Raw genomic sequence first — 24716 nt, forward strand, 5'->3', positions numbered from 1 at the left:
TTAAGTTTCACAGACCTCCACTGAAAGACTTGTTTTACTGCTAAGCTCTGAGGATAATTAAGTATGTGCAGAAAGAGCTTCTTGGTGAATATTTACGCTGAGGGTATTCAGCCATCTTCCTTGACCTGTGACCGCCGAACAATGGGATCTTTGTTGGCTGGCACTTAATCAGAACCATGGAAGCGGACCCTTATCCTGTGAAATTTAAGTCAAATTAAGAAGGCAAAGTGAATTGGACTCGACAAGAGCAATAAGGCCGTATTACAGGGCTAATCATAAGGCATTTGTGGCAGTGAAAAAGCTTCCTGCTTCAATTAGGCTTCAGAGCTGCATACAGGGCTTCGTTCTTCTGACAGCTGAGCCAACAAACAAAAAAATGGGCCACAATATTCCCTGTAAAGGGATACAACAATTTGTTATTCTTGTGTGATGGGAGGGGGAGAAGGATGCATGAGGGGGGTGTTCTCAGGTGCAGGGAGAGGTTGATAACAGGGAGGAGACAGAGCGAGGAAAAGAAAACAAGGCTTGTTCCTGGAAATGGGGTTAAGGGAGCAATGAAGGGAGGCATGCGGCAATGCAGTGTGAAAAGAGAAAGAGGGGCTTAAAAATAAGCAATCACCCGTGAGGCACCATCTAAAGGATTTATACCAATCTGCTGAGGAGGAGATATCATTATTCCCTGCTCAAAAATTTGGCTAATTGTCCAAATTACTTTATCAAAGTTTCTGCTAAGATTAACAATAAAAAATTAAGAACAATTACAAATAATAGACGCCTTGAAATGAAATCAATCAGACTTTATCATCCAAAATGCTGCTACTTTACTAAATAAAACCTTTTCTCTCTTAACACTGATGAATCAAATTTACAGCAAATGAAAAACATCCCAAATTATGCTTCCTATAAACTCAAAGGGAAACAAAACTACATTTCTTTTACAGAGAGGTCAGCTTTATCAGAAGTAAGTCCATATTGATTAAATGGGGTCATTTTTGTATGAATTGAAGGAGCCCAGATGATCTCATCAGTATTGTTGTCTCTAGTTTCTCTTATCTCTTAATTGATTTTCTATACCTGAATGAATCACTGCAGGGTTTATGTCTTAGGTTAGTTTAACCCATCAAACAAACTCTGTTCCTAAATGTCTATTCTTTCATCAGTGTAAGCAACTTCTGCTGGAAATGGAAATAAGCCTTTTTATAAAACTTAACAACAGACAGAAGAAGGATGAATTAGTATGGAAGCCATCTGGATTTACTTTGGACATAATGAAACATCAACTCCCTGATCATCAATAAGCACATTGGAAACCAAGCACCTCTGTTTCATTCCTGTTAGCCTGACCTCCAAAAGAAATTCAAGATGTCCGACTTTACCGATGCTGTCCTGTCTCAGATAGGTCTGCATTTGATGGCTGACATTCTTAAATTAAAAATATTATCAATATTTCCTTAAACAAGTGTCTTGATACGAGCAGGAAAGAAAAGCTATTTAACAACAGAATCTGATAATTTGCACTTAAAATAAGAACATTTCAAATACATAATATGGATTTTCTATATTGAGAGGGAAAAGCACTTTTTATAGGGAGATAATCTGAATCTCAAATTAAGGGAAAATTTACTGCTTTCAAGAGTGTTTTACTTATTTTTAGTTCACAATCAGCAGATTCTCTACCACATGTTTTCCTTCCACTTAAAGGTATAGTGGAGGATTTTTGCAAAGAAAAAAAAAATGCACATGCACAACCCTGTACCTGGTCCCGAGAGGGAACACCTATAAAACGCGTGCAAGAGCCCAGTTCTCTTCATACACGCTCTGTTTAAAAGTTGCTGTTTGCATCTCTTACTTGCATACTTTCCAAAAGAATATCTGCAATTTTTCCATTAAGTGAGACACACCACAGGTAAATGAAAATGAGGATGAGGACGTAGGATGGCCTTACGTAAACATATCACCCAGATGATTGACAGTTAAGAGGACCAATTATTTTGATCATCCACCCGGAAAATAAAATCCTCCACTATACCTTTAATAGAGAAAAATACTTGTTTCATAGGGAGATCATCTGAAGTACCAGCTCAAAATCAGGTAATAATACACCAATTTCAAGAGTGTTTTACTTATTTTTAGTTCGGAATCAGGAGAGAAAAGTTTCTCTACAAGTTTTCCTTCCACTTAACTTTATATTAGTGCGAATGCATGCATGAATGCAGAGAAAAAAAATATTATTTCCAAAGAGCTTTGCCTTTTCTGTAGAGAGTGACAATCAAAGGTTACGTTCCCACTGCAGGATTTGATGCTCAAATCCAATTTTTTTGTGTTGCCGTTCATGTTTCCAAATATATGCGACTTGTATGTGATCTCCTGTGTGTCATACAACGCAAGTGTCCCGCATGCGTAGTAGAGGTAGAGGACGCAATTACATCATAGGATAGCATGCTCTGTGTTTACAGAAGTAAACCGTTCAGACACAGGTCGCATTTGAAAAGATCAAATTCTTCGGATTCAGGACCATAGCCAAGTGGCCTGGGTCGCATTGGAAAAAAATTGGATCTGTGTTGTTCAGACTGCCATGGAAAGATCAGATACAGGTTGCATATGGGCTGAAAAATCTGATTTGGGTCACTTCAGGCTGCAGTGTGAACGTAGCCAAAGTCTACTGGACAACAGCAGCCTTATTTACTCAGTAATAATCCTTATTAGTGTGACATATTCTAATAACTAAATGTTTCCTTTTAATTTGCTGTAAGCAATTATCATCAACATTAATAATAAATGACTGAACTATCAAATAGGGTTTAATTTGACTTTAATTCTTCTATTTGAAAAAGCTAAATAAATTAATTACTATCATTAGCTGAAACAGGAAATGTCTCAAATTGAATTTAGTTTCAATTCTAATTGAGAAGAAAACCACATGTGACCTCCGACCCCACTCAATTCTAACACATGCTGACTCTTTCTCTGAAAACTCCATTGCTTTTCCTTGTAGAGGCTCATGAGCCTAGAAACTACAGCAACCTACGCTCACTAAAGAGGAACGGATCAAAGGGTACTTTGTGCCTCCGCGCTGCTGTTTTTCGGGGACTTAAAGGCAGACTTTGAGCCTCGCAGGCCAAGTTGAGGGGAACATAAAGGTGAGTTGAGCAATGCAGATTAGAATGCCGTTGACGAAGATAGTTGGGGAGCATGGGAAAGGAGAGGAATGCTGCAGCACGGGTGAGGAGGGGACAACTGGTGTTTGAAGCCTGAAATAAAGGGCAGACGTCGCTTTCTGAGCTGCAGGGGACTTTTGATTTCCAGACGTTTCTAAACAGAGCCAGGAGGGTCGCGTTACTGTTCTCGCTCAGAGGTGCTTATTAAAGCGAGGTTTCGGGAAGATAAAAGTGGATGTTTATATCTGATGGTTTTCTTTGCACTTTTATCCCAAATGTTTCCAACAGCAAAGAAAAATGATGTTCTTACAAGAGATAGGTCCTCTGTCTCGGCTCCCAGGGGCCGACTGAAGTCCTCGGTGCTCAGGGGAAGACTCCTCACATCCTCCTCCTGTTGACTAGGATCCTCCTCCAAAGTGGGAAAAACGGAGAGCCCCCCCACCTCGGCGTCCACCATGCCATCCAAACTGTCTGTCAGAGCGGCCAGCAGAGCCGCGTTCTCCTCTTCTATCTGCAGGGAGAGCAACACAGAGGGAGAATGGTGAGAGAGGAAAATACAGCAAAACCACAAAGAACAGTCAGAAAAGACAGGAAACATTTATTCTGTGAACGTTTTTGGAAATGCAACAATTAATCAGTTATTGACGGGAACTATTCCCTTGTTTCAAAATTTCTGATCTGATAGTGAATCCATCAGTGCCCACAAAGTGAATGATGCTGCCCTGGAGTACGTTCGATTTGAAGATGGAGACCATGAAATCAAACCGAGTGCGATCACTCAGAGACTGACACTTCACCAGATAATCACAGCAGAATTAGTGCTTATGTACCCAAAACAGAGACCATTAATCTACTTTGTTTTCTTTATCAGAGGATTAAAAGGAATATGAATTATGTTTCTTCAGGTAATTTATCATAAAAGCAAAGTGCATCAAGCCCTCCAAACTCTAGATGTGTCCCTTCATTTATTATCATACCCTACATTGCTTGTATTTTGGGTTGTCTCCTTGTTATCTGGTATCGATAGGAGCAGCTTCTAATCTTTTATTTCTCCTGTATACTTTCAAATTTTTATTTTAAATTTTTGATTCCTAATTTGGACGCTCAGTCAATGGACCAGAAGAAGAAATATGCAGCATTGTGTGAGCAACCATCTGTATGCAGCATTTAAATGTGTTGCTTAAGGTTAACCATACAAATGACCAGTCGGGTACGTTCGACACTTGTATTGGTAATTTATTATGCAAAGGATGCTGATGTCAACTCTATGTCTGTTTCTGTCTCCTTGAACCCCAGTCGATCTGCTGGAGGTTTCTTCCTGTTAAAAGGGAGTTTTTCCTCTCCACTGTCGCTACAAGCTCGCTTAGTGTGGGGGATTGCATTTGAGTAAATGAGTTGATGCATTCAACTGTTTTCTTTAGATAGAAAACTTTGAATCAGTTTGACTGTTGGTTGAATTGTTTCTGTAAAGTGCCTAGAGATGGCATGTTGTGAATTGGAGCTATATAAATAAACTGCAATGAAATTGAATTGATGGCCAACATGATTAAACACCATCTGCCTTATAGTTCTACATAGTCTAATTGTAATGAAAAAGCACCTTTAATCTATATCTGTCAGACTTGTCAATAATTTTTAAGTATAGCTTTATTTTTCATTTATTTTTTTATTCATTTGGGACCTGGTTCACATGAAATCCACTGACTGAATGTCAAAATCTCATTGTTCCTGTGTCCACAGAAATAATCACTAATTTCATGTCGAACTGAGTGGAACTGAGGTGAGATGAATGATGTTGAAGATATAAATTGTTAGCATCTTCCAACTGTTGCACTGTTTTTTCTACAGCTTCGACACCCTGCCTGGCACAACAATCAGGTGAATAAAATAATTAAATGGTCTTCTGTGGCAGGACTATAAGTATATGTGTAAATGTTTTAATGAGGTTTTCTCCATGTAAAAGTGTAATCTGTGAAAATAAAATTCATAAGGTTGATATTTATATAGTGGTTGATAACAACCATGGGATAATTATTAGTAACATCTATTTTAATCAATAGAAACTGAATCAGAACTAAATTTTAAATATGCCCAATCCCACTGATATTCTTTATAGCTTGGTTTCACAAAATATCAACAAACAATGAAAATGGCACAGACTGACTAACCCCTAAAATACATAGAAATACATTCCTCTTAGCAATTATAATTACCCCAAAATACTTTCTAACAACATTTAATGAGCTAATTCAGCATATTAAATATAGCTTAGCTACTGAATATAACATTTAGTTATTTATTACTGCACTTCACAGCTTAATTGTATATTTAAGATTCAAACCGTGTATTAGATAAAAAACTATTTTCATTTCATGCTACATTCATGTGTTTTATGATAAAATTGCAAACTCCACAGACCTCAAGGTTCACATCACAATTATAGTGAAAACCATTTTGCAACACCATCTAAGTGTTATGACCTTTCATGGAAAAATGTTATTTTTTGTTCTTGAATCATTTTGTAGTGAAAAGCATCTACGTGGTTGTTTGTACACATATTATGCAGGAATGTGTAAAGAGTTCTTACTGACGTAACGACTTGTAGGTCATTAGGTTTGGAAAACCAACCAGATCTGAATCTGAATAGAGTAATTAGCGTTTCCGCCTGTAAAAAGAGGCTCTCAGCAGTTTAGTCCAGCGTATGTCTCCTCCGTCTTGGTGGAGACACTTCCCATGTCTCCACTAATTGAATAACAGCAACGTCCAACAACACAAAGGTGGATTGTTTTTAACTGTAGGTTTTTTTTACCTTTTCACCAGGTGAACCATTTTCTGTTCACCTGTGACCTTTAACCTACCATCTTGGACACAAATGATATAAACATATCAGGACAGCCCACAGATAGCTATGCTTAAATGAGGCTTTATTGGACCTAAACAAAAATGTTTATCTGAATCATTTCAGTTTTTAGCTTTAACATTTTAAACCAAAATACTTTTATATGTTAAAGCAGGGGTCTTCAATGTTTTCTAGATCAAGGACCCCCAAACTGATGGCCAGATGGAGCAGGGACCCCCTAATTATATAAATCTGTATGACATTGTGTCATATCAAACTGGTCCTATAGTCACTCTATTACATATGGAGTAATGTAACTAAAGTAATTTCTCCCTGGGATTATTAAAGTATTTCTGATTCTGATCCCTCATTGATTGGACAGGTGTTGTGAATGAAACGGTGCCCAGCTTGAAAGAGCTCCTGTGTGTCGCTGAATGTGTGCATTGAAGACTGAAAGACATCTTCTGCCTCCATTTATCTGTTTACTACAGTGTGTTGAATTCAAGTTATTGTGCATTTAAAGACATTTCAATCAGTGGATAAAATTTCAGGGGGGGAATATAAAAAAATGCAGTACCTCGATGGACCCCCTAGGGGTCGCGGACCCCCCGTTGAAGACCGCCGTGTTAGAATACTCTAATCCTGATAATGTGTTTTGCTTTTTTGGCACTTCTGATTCCACCCTAAAGTCTTTCTGAAACATTGCTGCATCCTGCTGGGTATGATTTGTTCCTTTTGTATCATGACCAAAGGGACCATACTGGAGATATTTAAAATGGGTAAATTCTTCAGGCACGCTGGTGTGGAACTATCAGCTGAGTTATAATGAAGAAAAGTTGAAGATTCACTGTGAAAAGATAAAAAATGTATATTTCAAAAGGGAAAAGACTGGAATAAAGCTGGGAAAACGGTATGAACAGTGTTTACTAAGGCAGGAACTAATGCTGTAGAGTTATTTATATAGCACTAATTTACAACAGGTCATCTTTAGGCTCTTTACACACACAATTCAATCGGGTCAGATGGGTTACGTTTTCCATCTAAGGAAAACCAGCTGATTTCAACCAGACATTGAATATGCAGGATTTACTCCTCCTGGATGAGCAAGTAGCGAGTGTAGACATTTTTATTTCACTTTGCTGTTGACTCTAAAGCAATCCCTCACACTGAGCATGCATGCAGCGACAGTGGAGAGGATAAGCTCAAGTTTAACAGGTAACCTCCAAAAGAATCAGGATCAGAGTGAGCGGCCTTATGCCGATTACGGGTTCAAGGACAGAGAAGAGCCAAAGTTGAAGTCGTTGGGAAGTTGATGGATGCCTGAGTAAACATCCTTATTAATACTGATGCTAGTGATGGTAACGCTGTTCTTGAAATTATTAAAACATATAATTATATTGAAATAAATGTGGGTGGTCTCTCACATCATGTTCTTAATCTGTGTTCATTTCAATGAAAAGGTTTTAGCCTATGTATTTATTGAAATATTTCTTCGCTTGATGCTGTTTTATCTGCTTATTAAGCCCAGTTCAGGATTTCTATTAAGGCTAAAAATGTATGTTCCATTCTTTTCTGTAAAAGCGTACACTATAAGATAAAATTAATTTTAATTGTTGTTTAAATGAATGTCTGAACAATCATTTTACATAGGCTAAAATGATTTTTTTATTTCTTTTACTTTGACTCCATGACATTCTGGTTATTTTTCAAGGATTCAGCATAAAAAAAACAGAGGAAGTTTCAGACAAGACTTCAGTTTCAAATCTTTGCTTTTTCCTCTTTCTCTTCTGAAAGGGGTTATTTATTGTTAAGAAGACGCCATCTTGCTGAGAGCGGTGTCTGGGGGAGAGTTGATAGCGCGGCTGGCCTACAGGAAGTCGCTAACTTTCATTCATCTGTCTCTTCCGTTTATCATCCAGCTTCATCTGTCCCTCGCTGCCAAAGTATTTATCATAAAATGTATTCACTGTCTCAAGCTGGCTGCAGCTCTTCCTCTGAGCTCAGAGCTGTTTTTCAGGATTTGGAAGAGGATAAAAAGCTTTAAATCACCTCCATAAACAAACCCTATTGCTCTAAAATAAACTTATTTAAAGAATTTTGCAATTGCTATTTAATTCTATGAATATCTACTTATTCATATATTACTAGTGATATAATTTATGATGTTATACATGGCCTACTCCTAAAAATGGGAAAGACGAGAACATTGAAACCCACAAAGGCAGATGTTTGTAGATTTTCATAAAATGCATAAAAAAAATTTGGCTTAACTTGTTAATTTCTACAGTTAGAGCAATCAGAAGAAGTTAAACAGGAACTGAAACAAACAAGATTGGAAGAGAACTAAATATTACTCTTCCACCCCTCATAAATAAGTACAGGAAGGGAGGAAAATAAAAAAGAAAATCTCCAAAGTACACTGTTAGAGAAGAGCAACAAGTCTCAGCTTTGGTATCAAGTCTGTAAAAATATAAAATAATAACTCAATCATAAGAATGATGATCTTTCCTGCCATCTCAAACATAAACATGCAGGATTTAGCTAAAAAATCCTGGGATTTTGTAACCTGGCCAATCAGATTCATAATGCATAGCACTTAGTTCATCTGGGGTCCATCCAATCCATTCAGATAAAAGATGTTTCGCTGAAACTTCAGAGCTAAATGGATGAAGCCAAATCCCGTACCCACCTAGCAGAGTTTGGTTTTAGCCAATCTTAGTATAAAATAAAACAGCAGCAGACACCAGGAGAAATCCAAGCCAGTTACGATTTTACATTTTTGTTGTTCCTCTTTCAAAGATGAAATCATGGATTCAGACTGTTTGACTGTGGACTTGGCAGCTCTTGCTTTCTTGACACCAGAGGGTGTCCACAGGCACCCTGTGCAACGCCCTGGCCATCCCACTGGCCAGTGTAAACTGTAGTAGCATCAGTTTAGCATTTCATCCAATTATGAACAGCCAGCACATTCAAAATCACACAATAAACCAAGATATGAGCAGGTGTTTACTTAAGTCTTTAAGATTTCTACAGGCAGGATTACCACAACAGTAGATTAAAATCCTAAAATTATGGCTTTTAGTATCAGTGTGCCACCCCAAGATTTATAGTGGCCCCCTTCGGCCACCCCTATGAAACATTTCTGGAGACACCACTGCTTCACACCTGTATGCCTCGCCCTAAACCCTAATACTACGGCAGGTAGGGGGAATGGTAAAAGATGGATTGGTGCGTTTGTGAGCTCACAAATATCATGATTTTATATATATATATCTGCATCGGCATGTCATGTTGACTATTAATTGCAATGTGATGCTACAGGACTTATTTTCTTTAAAAGGGATGTTTGGTATCATGAGACAAAGTCTGTGAACCCAGATAGAAATTTACCTCCAAATAGTAAAAAAAAAGATGAACAAAAATGATGTGACTTATAACTAAATGTATAAATGCATCTATATATTGGTACCACTAAAAGCGAAATAATTACCTATAATTGCTCCAACCTTTAAAAACAATCTCTTCGTTTTAGTTTCCAAGGTTACATTGAGTTGGGCCACAGAAATGCAATCAATAAATTCCAACATGGGATTAAATTCCAATATGCTGCTATAAAATAAATCCTATTGGCAGGAAGCAGAAGCACTGAAGATACAGTGACAGTAGCTTCATTTGTGCTCCTTATCACTGCCTTCAGTAGAGATAATTAAAAGCTGCTGGACTGGCTGCACCACTGTTTGTTAGGGAGGAGGAAAAAGAGTGCTTTAGCACAGAGGTTAGGAAAGCTAGGCTGGATTAAGAACACTGTAAAGCTTTAAAAAAACAAAATCACCAAATGTGTAAATAAGATATATATTAAAAAAAAAGATAATCCTATAAAACGAATCCATGGATCTCAGATTAGAGTAACCAAAGTGATATCAGAAAGCTTTTTAAAGTCGTAACTATAATTTTTGACAAAATAATACACAATGTGTTATTGTGGTTGATTTATATTGTCTGAAAAACTTTCATGAGTTCCGCTGTCTGAGCAGTAGCTGCTGCCTGTCCTGTGAAAAGCAGCAGATGGAGATTATCTTGGTAAAAGTGCCTCCTCCAGTAAGCAGCTGCCTTAACCATGCTGTGCCTGCACTCTAAACAAACGTCCACCTTCTCTGATCAGGAAAGGATGATGTTAGGCCGAGCATGTTGATTTCTGCTCACACTTATTATAAAAGGCCGCCTTTAGCAGCTAATCTGCATAAAGCAGCAACTTCTCTCTTTTAGCCAATTTAACTTGTGAAACGTTTTTTTGTTTGATTAGACGACGCCATGAGATGAGCGGCATCCAGACAGAGAGTGGATCCTTCAAAAATGTCTACTGTGTTGTTCTAAAGGCGTTATTTGATCAAACAGTAATTTTGAAAGGTAAAAAAAAGACTTCTAAAGATGAGATGGAGGCTTATGAAACTGGATTTTTTTTAAATAATAAAAATGCATTAAAGCCACAGAAGTTGTTTATTTCCTCTTCATTCCCATCATGCTTTGTCCATCTTCATTTAAGCAACATGCTATGGTGCATCTCTGGATTACATGACCCTTAATCTGTACACAAATTCTCTGTTATCCCTTAGGTGTTGTTTTCGTGCTACATGAGCACTAAATGAATCCTTTGAAGTGCAACCACAAGATCTAATAGGTCCAATAATCAAACATTGGCTTACAGATCTAGAAGAATCTACACGGCTGCTCTAACTCCAGCAGGACTTGAGAACTTGTCGCCCTGAAGGCTGTCGACAGCCCCTTACAGGATATCTGGGCCAGGCCAAACTCACGCACGGCCTCCATCATCATGTTACAAACAGTGTAAATTAGACGCTTTCTTGGCCGTGCCTTCGGAGGCCTGCTGCATGTCAAGTCTCAGGTGAAAGGTTGGGGGTCTTGGACATGTCAACAAACAGAGAAGCTCTGGCTGATGCAAAAGACCCTTCTGGGTCAACAACATCCAAAGTGAGCTGTTTAAGACTGGCAACAAAACACGGCACATCATTTATTTAATTAAATAACAACTGCAGCACAGAATCAGTATAAAGCAAGTCAATTTTCTCAGCAATTATACCTTTTTACATAAGATGGGTGGAATGAGTCACGTAGTTAGTATCGAACGCATCAAGAAAAGCTGCTGCAAAAAGCACAGAAATCCCAGAAAAATCACTCATATCTGTTAGTATTTAAAATAAGGAATCTCTAATCTTTGAATCGAATATGAACTGATTTGGTGCTAATTTGTGGACAATAAAAAGCTTTCTTATTATCAAAGTATTGCACACCAAGCATTTCATAATGGTTAAAAAGAAAATAGAGTGTCCCTCAATCTTATTGCTGCAGAGAGAGCATTGTTTCATCATGAAGCAGCTGGCCTTTACAAGATTACAGGCTGGGAAGTCTAAGAGAAAAATCATACGAGCTGTCCAAGAACTAAGGACCCCCCGAAGAGAGCCTCCAAAGGAGATCAAATTAGTAGAGCTTTCTGTAATGTACTCAGCTACAACGGCCTTTGTATTCAATTATGGCCTAAAGAAAAAGTATTCTGATGCTAATTTCTAACACAATATTTTGACAAGTCAATAAAATATTGGAGGACAATCATCCAAAGAGGCAGAGCAGTCTGGAGGTGAGAGCATAGATAAAGACTTCCTGTAACTGAAGGTGGGATGAATGGAGAAATGTTCTGGGAAACCTGATAAGAATCATAAGAAGAAATGAGGACAGCCTTTTAATCAGAGACTAGAGATGCACTGATCCAGTTTTTGTTCCCATCTAATCCGATACGATACCTGGCCAATATCAATCTGATTCAGCTGTTGAATTAATTAACCATAAGCGAAGGCTTTAGCATTTATACGTATATAAATGTACTTTATATTATTTATTAACAAATAACCAGCAAAAATTAAGAATTAACTGTTCCATGTAAATGTATCAAAACACCTGTATCTGATCCAGCTTAGTGGTCAATATCGGAGTCGATATCCAATCCAGGTATCGGATCGGTGTATCCCTACAAGCAACTCTAAGTTAGCTTCAGAAAGAGAAATGTAAGCTCACCGAGGTCCAGACAGTCAACTTTATTTATTTACCAAAGTGATTTTTAAGAACACCTGGTGTGAATTTTACCTTAAAGGTACACTATGCAACCGGTGTTGATTTTCCAGCGAGGCTCCCCCCAGAGGGCAAAAGTAAAAGTGCACTGTCGTAAATATGCTCAGCTGTTCTCCTGGTTTCTCCGTCAATCCAGGCGCTGTTGTTTTGAGCTTAGCAGACAGGCGACGTAACGAATCACCATGTCTACTGCGGTAAGTAACTATTTTGTTCCAATTTTCGAGTTTGAAGATTTAGCATGTTTCCGACATGTGCTTTCGCTGTTTTCTCGCTGGTTCCGCCATGATAACTGCACAAATATCGCCACTGCGCTAGCAACGAGCATGCCTTTCACTGGGGGCGTGTAGCAGTTCTCGCCGTAAAGCAAGACCGACTCTCGCGATGCATGAGACTTCTGAGCCTGTGGGTGCGGGTCGAGGGCTCCTGCAATTGCAAGTACGGTACCTTTGTTCGACCTGAAAAGACTCATTTAATCATCCAAAACGTTATGGAACACATTAATTAACTGAAAAATGTTGCATAGTGTGCCTTTAAATGCAACCATCAGACCTTTGTATACTGAAACAATAATTAGGTGTTGAACACCTGCTTTGCTTTGCTTTGTTTGAAATAGACAGTATAATTATTGAAGAGGACAGAAACATATCTTGTATAAAAGCAGCTTGGATATGCAGAATATGACAATATAAAGCTGAGAACAGGACTGGGAGGTAAAGAGTGGTGGGTGGAAAGATATTATTGCAGGACTGTTGCTGCGTCGTTCCAACACTCTGATTTAACAGAAGGAAACGCTGCAGTGTGTATTTCAGTGGAGGTCTACTGGTGAAATAATGGGTAGCTTTTGGGTTTCAGATCATCTGGTAAACAGTCATGGAGGTAGCTCCAACCTTTAAACTCTTTTCATTAATCTCAACCGTTGCTTCACAGGATCTTAACCTATAACAGCTGAAAATGAAACCAAACTACGATAACGGCAGACTCCACTGATGCACCAGTCCATGACTCAGCTGCAGATTACATGAACCTTACTTTGGTGGTAAAAGCTCACCTCGAAGAGCTCATCTGCCGTACTGTAGTGGATGGAGGCGGGAGATACATCTGCAGGCTGATCGGTGCACCACTGCAGCTCGCTGAGGCAGTTGACGCTGTCGAAGTCGCTGGTGTCCAACTGGGAGAGGTCGATGTCGGGGAAGTCGGTGTCCAAGCGGTCTGAGCACACCTCCTCCTCCCCATACTGTAGATGGAAACAAAGAGGGAAAGTTAGCATTGGTTAAGCACTGACATTAACACCAAATAGCCAGGCGTTACATCGTCACACACAAACAGGCCAGCCTGACTGCTGATCACAGATGGAAAGATCTCATGTGAGAAATGACCATGTTTTCCCCTCTCCACTCTTTGAAACATTCATCCAAATGAATGCTTTAAACCTGCTTTGCCTTTTTCTTTTAAAAAGCAGTCAAAATGTTTGAACTTTAGCTAGTTCCCGTTTGGCTAAGCTATCGAAGATCTGCAGAAAAGCACTGCGAGGGACCTGGGAGAAAAACCTCCATCATGTGACCAAAACTGTATATTATCACACAGCTCGCTGTCTGAGTCAGAAGGAGCTCTCATCAACAGCTCTTCATCTCTCAACAGCCACTCATTAGAGATAATGAGACTTCCACTTTTAGAGGAGGTTCAACACTGACACCAACAGAGGCAGTCAGAAACCACGCCACGTACGCCGCCAGTTACAGCGAGGCTGCATTACGCCTTTACTCTGAAGCATCTCCCTGTGGCCCAAAGCAGAGTTACCCCGGAGGTCTTCAGGTGATGAGTTCTCCTTTGTTGGCTGACGGGGATGTTTATCAGTGAATAAGGCTGCATTGTGTTCTGTTTGCTTTTCAGTCGTGACCACGAATTCCTGATCTTCCTCTTGTTTCTGTGTTTGATTTAGGGTGAACTTTGAACAGGTTTTTGCTTTTAGTTCTTAGGAAATAATCAAGAAGAAAGAGGTGAGAGCGAACAGGCCACTAGTTAAAAGGCTGACAAAGGCTTGATTTAACTGTATGTAATTTATTCTTAACTTATTGCTTTTCAACTCAAGTGAGGGCTCATGAAACTGATACAAAATTAAGACCTGTGGCCGCTCACAAGCCTTTGGTCCTCCCTGAATCCCTGAGAGCTAAAATAACCTAAAATGACCATCATATTAGGCCAAAACCTCTTAAGGAGGCAAACATCCAACAGAAACTCTTAGAAGTCGTTACACCTTACAATAAAATCCAAACCTTTGTAAGCAAGAAATTAAAGACCCAAGAATTCCCCCTTGAACACTGCAGATTTCTTTAACACTTAAACTAAATACTGGACTCCAAAGATGCACATAAATCTAAGAAGTTTAGACGTTTCAAAAGTTAAAAACATTTTGATGACCAAAAACCACTTCAAGACAACCCTAAAACTCTCTAAGAACTTTTAACACATTTACAACACATGTTTTGCCATATAAAAATGAACACTACAGTTCAAAACGCAACTCTTCATTAAACCTGGAAGTCTTTTAGGTCAAATGCACCAACAGAACATTATCCAGACTAAAGAACTTCATAAAATGCCTCATTTGGGTAATTCAGACTTCCCTACAAAAGTGTTTCCCTTAAAAAACTCTTTAGCATAATAAGGCAAGTGTAACATAGCCTCAAACGCTATGAAATGCACTGAGGGATCCTGCTGTTACATCAACAGCATCCAAACATCCCCTGAAAGAAACTGAATTGAACTCCAATGATACTTAGAAAGAATAATTAAGTCTTAACTTCTTCTAAAAAACATTTCCTCATGGCACCAGTGGCTCCATAAACGCCAGAATTACGCAATCCAACATGTGTGTGCGTTTAACTTTAAAGCCTGTAGAGAATGAATGGGTCAACCTTCCTAGAAAACAAGAGATATATGGGAAGCTTTGAGCTTTCCAGAAAAGTTTTAGTTTGCTTTACATAAATCCTGACATATGATGTTCACCTAAGAACATATGCAAATCTGTGTCAAACTCTAAAACACACAGCATAACTTATAAAACTATTACATGCAGCTACAGCAGCCACCTGCTCTGCAGTGAGCACATGTGGTTTCAGACAGAAACCTTTTGCCACGTCACTGTGAGAGCCGCATTAAAGACGAGCAGGAAGCTGGTCTACGTGACTTGCTGCGAGGGAAATAAAACTGAAGTCTCCTGGGGTAGGCGGGAGGGTGCAGGAGATTTCAAGTAAATGACTGGAAAAGAGAGGAGGGAACGTTAGAGGCGTCAACGGCGACAAGCACATCGTAGTTCAACCAGTCTTTTTATTATCAGAGTGACGCAGCAGCATTTGTTTACATCCTGGACATGTAACTGCAGATCTGAGAGCAGCTAGAGCTAGCTCCATGTTCTATTGTAAGTTTAATGGGGTTTAACGCCCATGCAAAAAAGGGCGTCTCTTGTCTCTTCTCAGACAGGGTTGACAGGTTAATCTGCCGTTAAGAGCAAAGAGAAAAGACAGGAGAAAAAAAATTAAGATTTTTTTTCTTTCTGGGATTCCAATCTCAACTTAAGGTGAACAGCGTTTACGGGGGAAGTTCTTGCATTTTATTTCATGGTGTCATTATACACCATGAAATAAAATGCAAGCAAAGATTTCCCCCCTTAAAGCATAAATTTAATGTAATACAATGGAGCTCTAACCACACTTTATTTTATTTTCGCATTGAAAATGGAGAAAAAAAGAGATTTATATGAAAAATTAGGTCTCAGTTCAGTCATAAAGATAAGCAAAGACAACAGGAAGAAAAAATAAGTCTTAAATATGATAATAGAGACTTAGAAATCTGTTGTGATATTAGAGGCGATTTCTAGAAATGTAGCTCCTCCTGGCCAGTAAGTGGCGCCCTAGTGCTGCTGTTCTGAGCCGTTTGCCTGCTGGTTGCCAGGTCCGCTAAAGCTAATGCATTAGCAAACATTTCACTCGCCTATACTGAAAATAAGCAGCTACTTGTGTGAATTTTGAGCCCCTTGACTTCCTTTGAAAGACACAGATGTTTTTAACCAAGGGTTTTTGACTTTAAGTAAAAAACTATTACAGTGAGAAGAAGCCATTTTTCTGTGCTATCAGGGAGCTACCAGCATTTGACCATACATACGCTCCGTCTCAAATGAATTTATTTTACTAATTGGACTGCCACAGAATCTTTTTTATGCATTGTCATCATTATCAGAAGTAAATATTTATTTTGACCCATCAAATTTTCCACCCAAGTATATGTTTTTTTTCCCATTCCTTCCTATATTTCTGCATCCTTTTTTTTTTTGTTTTCGGAGGAGGTCTATCGCCATGCGAAGGTGCACCTCCCCCAAAAGCAGCGTCAGCATTTCAATTACTCCGTTCATGCTGCTCCGTGAGCAACATTTGGCTCGACCAATGGGATGAGGGTATTCTGGATCGTTACATATATGTTGTCAGCTCATTGGTCAAAACGCAGGACAGGGCCCGGGAACAAGATTACCGTAAGTTTTGTATCTAACGTGCCCTTGTTTTTCATTTTCCATTAGGTTTTTACCAACTATTTTTTTACTCTCACAGTAATACGGGACAAAGTGCGTTCCTTTTCCACTAAATAAGAGACAGGTACTTCTATTTCTAAATACGGAATAATTAAGTTTTCCAAGGGACAGTTCGCAAACCTACTTGTAGATGTATTAGTTTTGAAAAAAAATGTAAGCAATTGCTGGTCTCCTGCCCTAATTAAGTTTAAAAGCAATTGAAAATGTACTCAGCAAAGACAATCTTATTGATTTACTGTAAGATATCAGAAATATTCTCCTCCACTCAAACCCAGGCTCCTCTCTACAAAGCCATTGTGCTTATTTAGAATGCATGAACACTGGTAGAAATCAACCACCAGACAAACAGATTCATTACCCATCAACATTCGGCCATCATAATTCATCATGTTTTCTTCTGCAATGCAGTATTTGATAATCAGTCATTTTTTTCCCTCCAGCCTGCAGCCTCATTACTTTGTCTTCATGGCTGTGTTTGAAATTACTCGAAGCTTATTGGTTGATCTTTTCTTTCACAGACCGATTTAAGTGGCACTTTAAATACCCTTTGCTACTTGTGATTAACGTAAATCATATTACTCCATAACAGCTTATTTTCTCTCTGATATGTTTAAGAATCTCAAGTCATGTCTTTTCTTTTCTCTACTCACACAGTAAACTGAACATGTAGAAGTCAAATAAAATCAACTTCCCAATTCCCATGAACAAGTAAAACCACATTTAGTTTATTTCTCTTTTTTCTATCTAAATCATAACACAGTAAAATAAATATGTATGCATATTTCTTGCTCACAGTGCTCTAATCTGCGCCCTCAAATTGCCTATTATGCTGCCTTGCAGTGTGTGTGAATGTGTTATGTTTATTTAGGTCAAGGAATGGATAACGCAAGCTGATATAATTTATGGTTTCATAAATTAGAGGGAGTAGAGTTTTGCAGTGTGCCGCAGAAGACTCGATGAAAGAGTGGAATGGATGAAAAAGATAGACGGGGACAAATGGGAAAAAAATCAAAGTTGGAAAAAATGATATTGGACACTTAAAAGGTAAGAATAAGGGAATCCAGGTGCGGTAATGAAGACAAAGAGGGAGAGAAAAGGAAGAATTTAGGTCAGCTCTGGAAAAAAAAGATGGCCACCGGGGATAAAGGAAGAAAAGGAGACGAAACAGAGAAGGATGTCCTTTATAAGACCCTCTCGCCGTTTCTTTGCTTCTAGTTGCTGATGCAGGTGTGTTTTCACCTTGCTGCGTTTGCATGTTAGTTAGCATGCGGCTCATACAGATGCCACGCCGTCTTAGCTAACCGCCACTTGTTTGCTCGGCTTATTTTGCAATATTTCGTCGCTCACATTTGTTCTTTTAGTTCCCTCTGTTCATCCTCCATCGTATGACCATCATCTGCCCTTCAGTATGTTCTCTTATTCCTCCTTTTTTTCTCATTGCCCTGTACTCACAAATCCCCTTCCATGTCAAACTTTCTTTCCTATTTATACAGCTGCCCAGATTTCTCCTGCGACCTTCCTCTCTCCTCATCTTTCCCCTCATCCCTCCATCTCATCCTTTTCTCCTTATAAACTTTAAGGACTGTCTGATTGATTCCTTTTGTTTCCACTTAGCCGCTGGACCTATTTTATCATTCTCCTATTTTTCCCCTCTTCTGTCCATAACAAATAGTCAATCAATAAAAGCATCCATGGGCATCACACATGCATCCACAAGCCCATGGATACATAGAGTGAATATTTAACCAGAAAACAGGTAAAAATTTCATGTTTTGTTCCAGGACGCCAGTTCTCAAACCAAAGCAGTTCTCTATCAGCTTTGCTGTCATCTCTCCTGTCTTCTGTCACCAATCATGACCATTAACATGACTTGTTAATGTAATATGTTAACAGGCATATCGCTTTTTAACTTCTTCACATTTTCTGCATTACAGCAATGAAATTAAATGTAATTGAAAGGGATTTTATAACATACCAACACACAGCAGCATCTAAGTGTTAATAATATATTCTTACTTGTGTCTGGAGTGCAAGCTCATAACACTTTGAATGTGTTAGCCAAAAATTACTGCACTCCAAGAGGCACTTTGTGACATGAATATTGTGATGAAATATGTGCAAAATATTGCACAACCCTTCTCTACTAACATGCTAAGGGTCTCTTTAAAAGGCAGTCTGCAGCACAGGTTTTTATTTAGGGGTATTTTATTAAATAAGGCTAAATACAAAATTAATTTCTCAGATATTTCAATGGAAAAATATTTAGATATTTTTTTTCAGATTTAAAATTATTTATCTCCTTTATGTTGGTTTTTAAAAAACATCCCAATAAAATAGGTAAAATCTTATGGCTTTGATGTGAGAAAAAAAAGAGACAGATTTAGAACTGTATGAAAACTTATTTCATATGACACTTCTGTTATGCCTTCAATGCAGCAGTCTTGGGCTAAATGTGGCCGACCGATGTAGTTGCAGCACATTTGCCATGCAGTGTGCAGTAGTTCTGATGAAACCGCTGACAGCTTCTCAACATGACTACGGCGCCAGGAGGAAGGATCAGGACACCTAGCAGTTTTATAACTCTGCATGCAGCTCTAGTTTCATGATTGCAGACTGGCAGTTATGGAGAGACCAGCTCCTATAAATTCTTCTTACACAATTATTTTATCTAATTTTAAAGTTACACAAAGGATTTTTTCCTTTATGCAAATACTGCCTAACTTGCAGAACCAGTCCCTTATTTTAATTAAACAGCTCTGGAAAGCATTCCAACCATCTGAGCTGTTTATCTATTTGTTTCTTTCTTTATTTATTTTTTTATTTCATAACCTTATATCCTAAATCCTTTTAAAAAAATTCTTGGGAAGACTGTTTCATCCTGGACAAGCCCCCAAATAATTTACAAACTGGTTTACCATTTTGAGAAACCACCATAAAACAAAGCTTTTAGCTGAAATTTTTGCATATTTATTCATAACATGCTATATATGAAACGTTATTTTCAAAAAAGCTACTTATGGCATCTGAAATCTTTGAGAAAATTTGCATATTTCAAATGATTTTTAAATCTCAAATGCTTCAGTTGGTGGTATTTTTTTTCTTTTTGACATAGATCAGTTTCTTACTGTGGTAACAACCTTTGTTTTCTAAATGTACAACAAACATTTGTTGCAAAAAACATGTAAGGTCAAAACACAATTTGCGTTTAAATGTATTAAAAACTGAAAAAATGTGTAGAAACAAAGTTACATTAGTTTTGATTCTTAAAGCAAGCTAAAAAGATTTTCATTCAAATGAAAAAAAAAATTATGTAACTGAGAAGCAAATCCGTCACACTCCTCTGTAGGCTAATAAAAACTTACTGCATGCTCTGACGGAAAGATTTCCACGGGTAAAAGATAATCATCAATCATTCCATTTTACATTGTTACATCCCAGCAACTTTCTTGTGAAAGAAGTATTGCTGTTGCAATTCTACAGCAGCCTCCTGCGTAAAAGAAAGCATCAGTTAGTGGTTCTGCTTATATCTCTAAATCTACCATGTTTTAAATGAGCCATTAGAAATGGTAGATTAGGCAAATTATAATGAAACAGGCAAAGGGCATGAATACTTGATAACTATAAAAAGGGGCACATTGCATTGAAAACATATGATCCCTATGGGACTAAACTCACAAGAAACTTTACATTATTGTTTAGGTGATTTTAACAACATGAGTCAATCACATGGGAGCAATTTATTGAACTCAAAAATCTGGCCTACAACTTGCAAGAGTTCAAACCAAGCTTCAAAATGGGAAGGAAAGGAGATGCATGAGAATGTGACATGTTTTCTAAGACTGAAATGCTATCCTAAGCGTTTCAGAAACTACTGGCATTTACATGCGCTACCATACCTTCTGCTTACAGAGAATGGCTCAAAAAAGAGGAAATATGATAAACAAGATGATAGTAAAGATGAAAGACCTAGGACAGCTCAAAAAACCACCTACTTCATTAAAACCTTTGTATGTGGACTGCCATACAATAATGTTTAGCCAATATTAAATCTATGCCTTGAGAAATTTGGATGTGTTTGAAGGAATAAGGGAGATCAGACTCCATAAAAACAAAGTGTGCATAATGAAGTGGCCACTGAGTGCATGATCCAACACAACAGCTTTGAGACCAAACTGCCAACACAGGGCATCAAAAAGCAATTGAACTCAGCTTGATTCGCGCATCATTTTAAGAGCTCAATATTGCTTGAGGCAGAAAAATAAAACTAGGCAAAAACAGTCAATGGTTGTTTGGCCCCCAATTACACTTACAGGCATTCCTAAAACTTAAAAACTTAGATATAAAGTGTCGGCAATGGATTTTCTACCTCTTCTACAGCACTGGGACCTATAATAATATCTACTCTAAAAACTGCATTAAAGCCTAATAGCTGCACTGGCAGGATGGAGTGTAAGAAGGGGAAGAATCCGGACAAGTGACTTCCTACTGGGGTTAATCTCTGCCTTAGTAACAACACTGAAAACCTACTGGCCCATTCAGTCGTCAAAAAGCCTGCTGGGATGATCACACATCATCAGACCTATCCTATTAATAGAAAGCTTACACTACAGTAAGATGAACAAATGGATGTGGGAACGCCAGCAAGAGAGCCGGTGGTCTTAAATGTAATGTTGTTACCTCTTGCATTAGTTAGATCTCTACAAATACAAGATCAAAATGATCTTGATAGGTGAAAAAATATCCTTTTTTTTCAGCCTTCTTTGAAAACAACGCCATATCAGGTCAACTTTAGTTTTTACTCAATGTCTTTAATCCCTTATAAGGCAAGTTACCATTTTTGATCACTTGCATACCCCTTAAAAAATGAAAAGCCATTTCTTTTACTCTCAGAGTGTTTTTCATAAATTTCTTATAGAAGTACTTTTGTTATTTTTCTTAATATATACAGGCAAATTGGCTTTTCTTGTAATTACATTGACATTCATTTATCCCATCAAAATATACAGATTTTTTGAACGTTACAAAGTTAATAAGGTCTTGTCCTGGATTCCAATAAAACACTACAAAAAATGATCTTTAAATTTGTGAAAATGTCTTAAAATAGGTGTATTTACCCTTAATTTGAGTAGGTAAACAAGAAAATCTCCCAGCTAAAGGAGCATTTTTATCCCTAAAATCAGATTATTTGATATTATTCTCTTGAAATAGGAGACTGCATTTTTTTTCCTAATTTAAAAGGAAAAATTCCTAATCCAATCCCAAAAGAACCCAACAAACCGCCCAAGTCAAAAAAAAATAAACTTTTTTTAAGAAAAACTGACTTACTTAGATTTCAATTTTTTGCAGTGTACTCTTTGCTTGAAATTTAGATGTTTAAAGTCTTTCACTGAATGCCCTATAAAGGGTTAATACACATAAGAGGTGATTTATGTTTAAACACAATGTGTAGGCAAAAATGATGTATTCAATAAAGATAAAGGTGTAAACTTGCAGGGTTGTGTCTGTTTTAGAACACCGTGCGGTTTCATAATTCATGACAGGCAAGCAGCGATGTATGCGGGTGTTCGACTGTTCCAAATAAACCATTGAGCTGCAACAGAGCTCTAATAATGATGTGACACTTTATTGATCCACAAAAAGAAATCAAAGCCGAGGCTGCTGCTGCTGTCCTGCCAGCCCGACAGTGGGGCCTTTTGTAACGTTACGTAAGGTCAGTCACAAGCTCGGTCATGTGACATTGGTCTGAACAGCCAAACTTCCCTTTAGGAACACACACAGGCATTGGCTTACTTGATCAGACGCAACACTATACAAGGTCATGCTCCCACAACTTTGAGCTGCTGCCTTTCCTGTAGAAGTAAGGAGTATCTTTTAAGTAGGGGTGCTATGATTATTTATGGATCTTTGAAAAGCCTGAGATTTCAGATGAAAATTATAAAAAATCATAAAACTGTCAAGTGTTAGAAGGTCACAATGAAACTTTAATGTTCCAGTCTTATTTTAATGGAATTGCACTGTACGGCAGGGGTATTGCTTAAGAATTTTAAAAATCCATTCATGAAGTACAAACCAAAACTCGGTTCTGTAATCAAAGTCAAACCAAACATGAATTTGATGAATTCAATCCACTGACCTAAAGTTTAGGGTTCCATTCAAAACTGGCAGTGTAAACTTTTATTGTGCGTCTCTGACAAAACTTTATTGGCAAAAATAGAGATGATGATGTAAACTCTGAACAGGGTTTATACATCTCCCACTCTATAAAATCAGTCAGGGGACATATATGTAAATAAGCTTAAAATGAGAGTAGAAAATTTAAATTTGAGAAGTTTAGCTAAATTTGGCCTAATGAACCAAAAATCCAGTATGCACTTTTAGACTTTTCAGACCTTTGCAAAGGTAGATAAGATTGGTTTCACATCGAAGTATCAACTGATTTACCAAAGGTAAAGAAATCAGCGGCTGAACAATTGGTCCATCCCAAGTATTAAATCTCAAAACCAGACGTGCAAATCATTTCCCCATACTAATGCATGTCTGTTACATGAAATCTCTATTTATTTATCCTGCTAATAAATAAAAGTATATTTTATCTGGTAGATTTTGATGGTTCACTATTCAAAATGGAGGTTTTAGAAAGATCTTGACATCTGAATGATATACTTTAATTGGTCAAAATTTGATGAAATAACTTAAATCTGCAGGAAAAAAACTCAAAAAACAGGAAGGAGGATGGCGCCTTTAGGCAAGCCACTGTGTTTTTGCTTTCAATCTGACCCATTGGGCAAAAAATGGTTGAAAAGAAATTGAAAATATGACATATTTGATGTCAAAACGACGTATATGTTTGGTTGAAAAGTGAAAGTTGAGAAGCCGTAAATTTCAGATTGTTGAAAAGACGTTGAAAACCCAGTTTTCAACGTCTTTTCTAAATCAAGACTATGACGGACTGACCAGATTTAGCCTAAAAACCAACATCAAAATGATGTTTGGTGTTTAGGGGGGACTCAACATCTGCTTTGGAATGTGTGTAAACATATGGAACATCCAAGAGACGAAGCCAAAGTGGTCTGTGATCCGAATGTTGACAGTATAGCTAGGTTTAACCCTGTATGTCATGGAACTTTACACCTCATCTACACCCCAATCTACACAATCCAAGATCCCAAAACTTGCTTGGAGACATTTGAACAGTATTATAGGGAGCTGCTGCTGCTCAAAGCAAATTATGATCAAACAATCTCCACTGAACCTCCTGTGACTGGGAAAAAATATATACCTGGAACATATACAAGGACATGTTTGGCTGATGAAAGGACAAAAACTTAATCCGTGAATTACCATTCAATTTGGAATTTCCAACAGCCCAAACTGTCGTCTGGCTGTTTCTTCCAGCAATACCATAATACAGGAAATGGAGAGGGGAAGGAACATGTGAAGGTTAAGTGACAAGAGCACAGACCATATAGCTGAAAGATGGTTATGAGAGGAGCCAGTAGGAGAATGGTAATCACCTTCAAGCCTCCAACACTGAAGCGACATGGAAGATATGAGGCTGATTGCCAAGTCGGGGACTCTAATAAGTGACTCACTCTTTGAAACCACACTTTCTTGTAGGTCACTTTGGCAGGGAGTGGATAAAAAGTGACAATTCAGAAAGTTACGACCAAAAACTGAGGTTACTGAGCAACACAAATCGTTAGTTTACAGATTAAATTAGAAATATTTGGCGTTTTCTCTAATATTTCCAAACCACATTCCAAATATGCTCAGTTTTATCATATCTTATTGTGACTCTATGCAAAGCTTTTTACTGCAATACATAAAGCTTAAAACCATGATGCTGTGAATAAATTGTTAACTGCTAATGAGAAGCGAGAGCTTTGCAATTTGTACTTCAAAACTCAATTTTCCTTTAGGCAGCTAATATGGAAGAGATGTCCTTAATTAAAACTAACATAAAGGATGTCCCTGTCCATCCATCAGCCCCCCGCTG

At 38.0% G+C, this 24716-nt stretch overlaps 1 protein-coding gene across 1 annotated transcript in view; it reads right to left on the bottom strand.

Annotated features, from left to right (window-relative positions):
• The window catches only part of LOC107103984 (peroxisome proliferator-activated receptor gamma coactivator 1-beta-like), a 42216-nt gene extending 28209 nt beyond the window's left edge, over positions 1-14007 (bottom strand). The window contains exons 1-3 of the mRNA XM_015403864.1: positions 13936-14007; positions 13187-13372; positions 3469-3669 (exon numbers count right to left, since the gene is read on the bottom strand). Of these exons, the coding sequence (XP_015259350.1) occupies positions 3469-3669; positions 13187-13372; positions 13936-14007 (459 nt within the window). The remainder of the gene's footprint in view (positions 1-3468; positions 3670-13186; positions 13373-13935) is intronic.
• Between the last annotated feature and the right edge of the window lie 10709 nt (positions 14008-24716).

The sequence above is a fragment of the Cyprinodon variegatus genome, unplaced genomic scaffold, assembly GCF_000732505.1.
Source record: "Cyprinodon variegatus isolate N-32 unplaced genomic scaffold, C_variegatus-1.0 Scaffold1583, whole genome shotgun sequence".
NCBI lineage: Eukaryota > Metazoa > Chordata > Actinopteri > Cyprinodontiformes > Cyprinodontidae > Cyprinodon > Cyprinodon variegatus.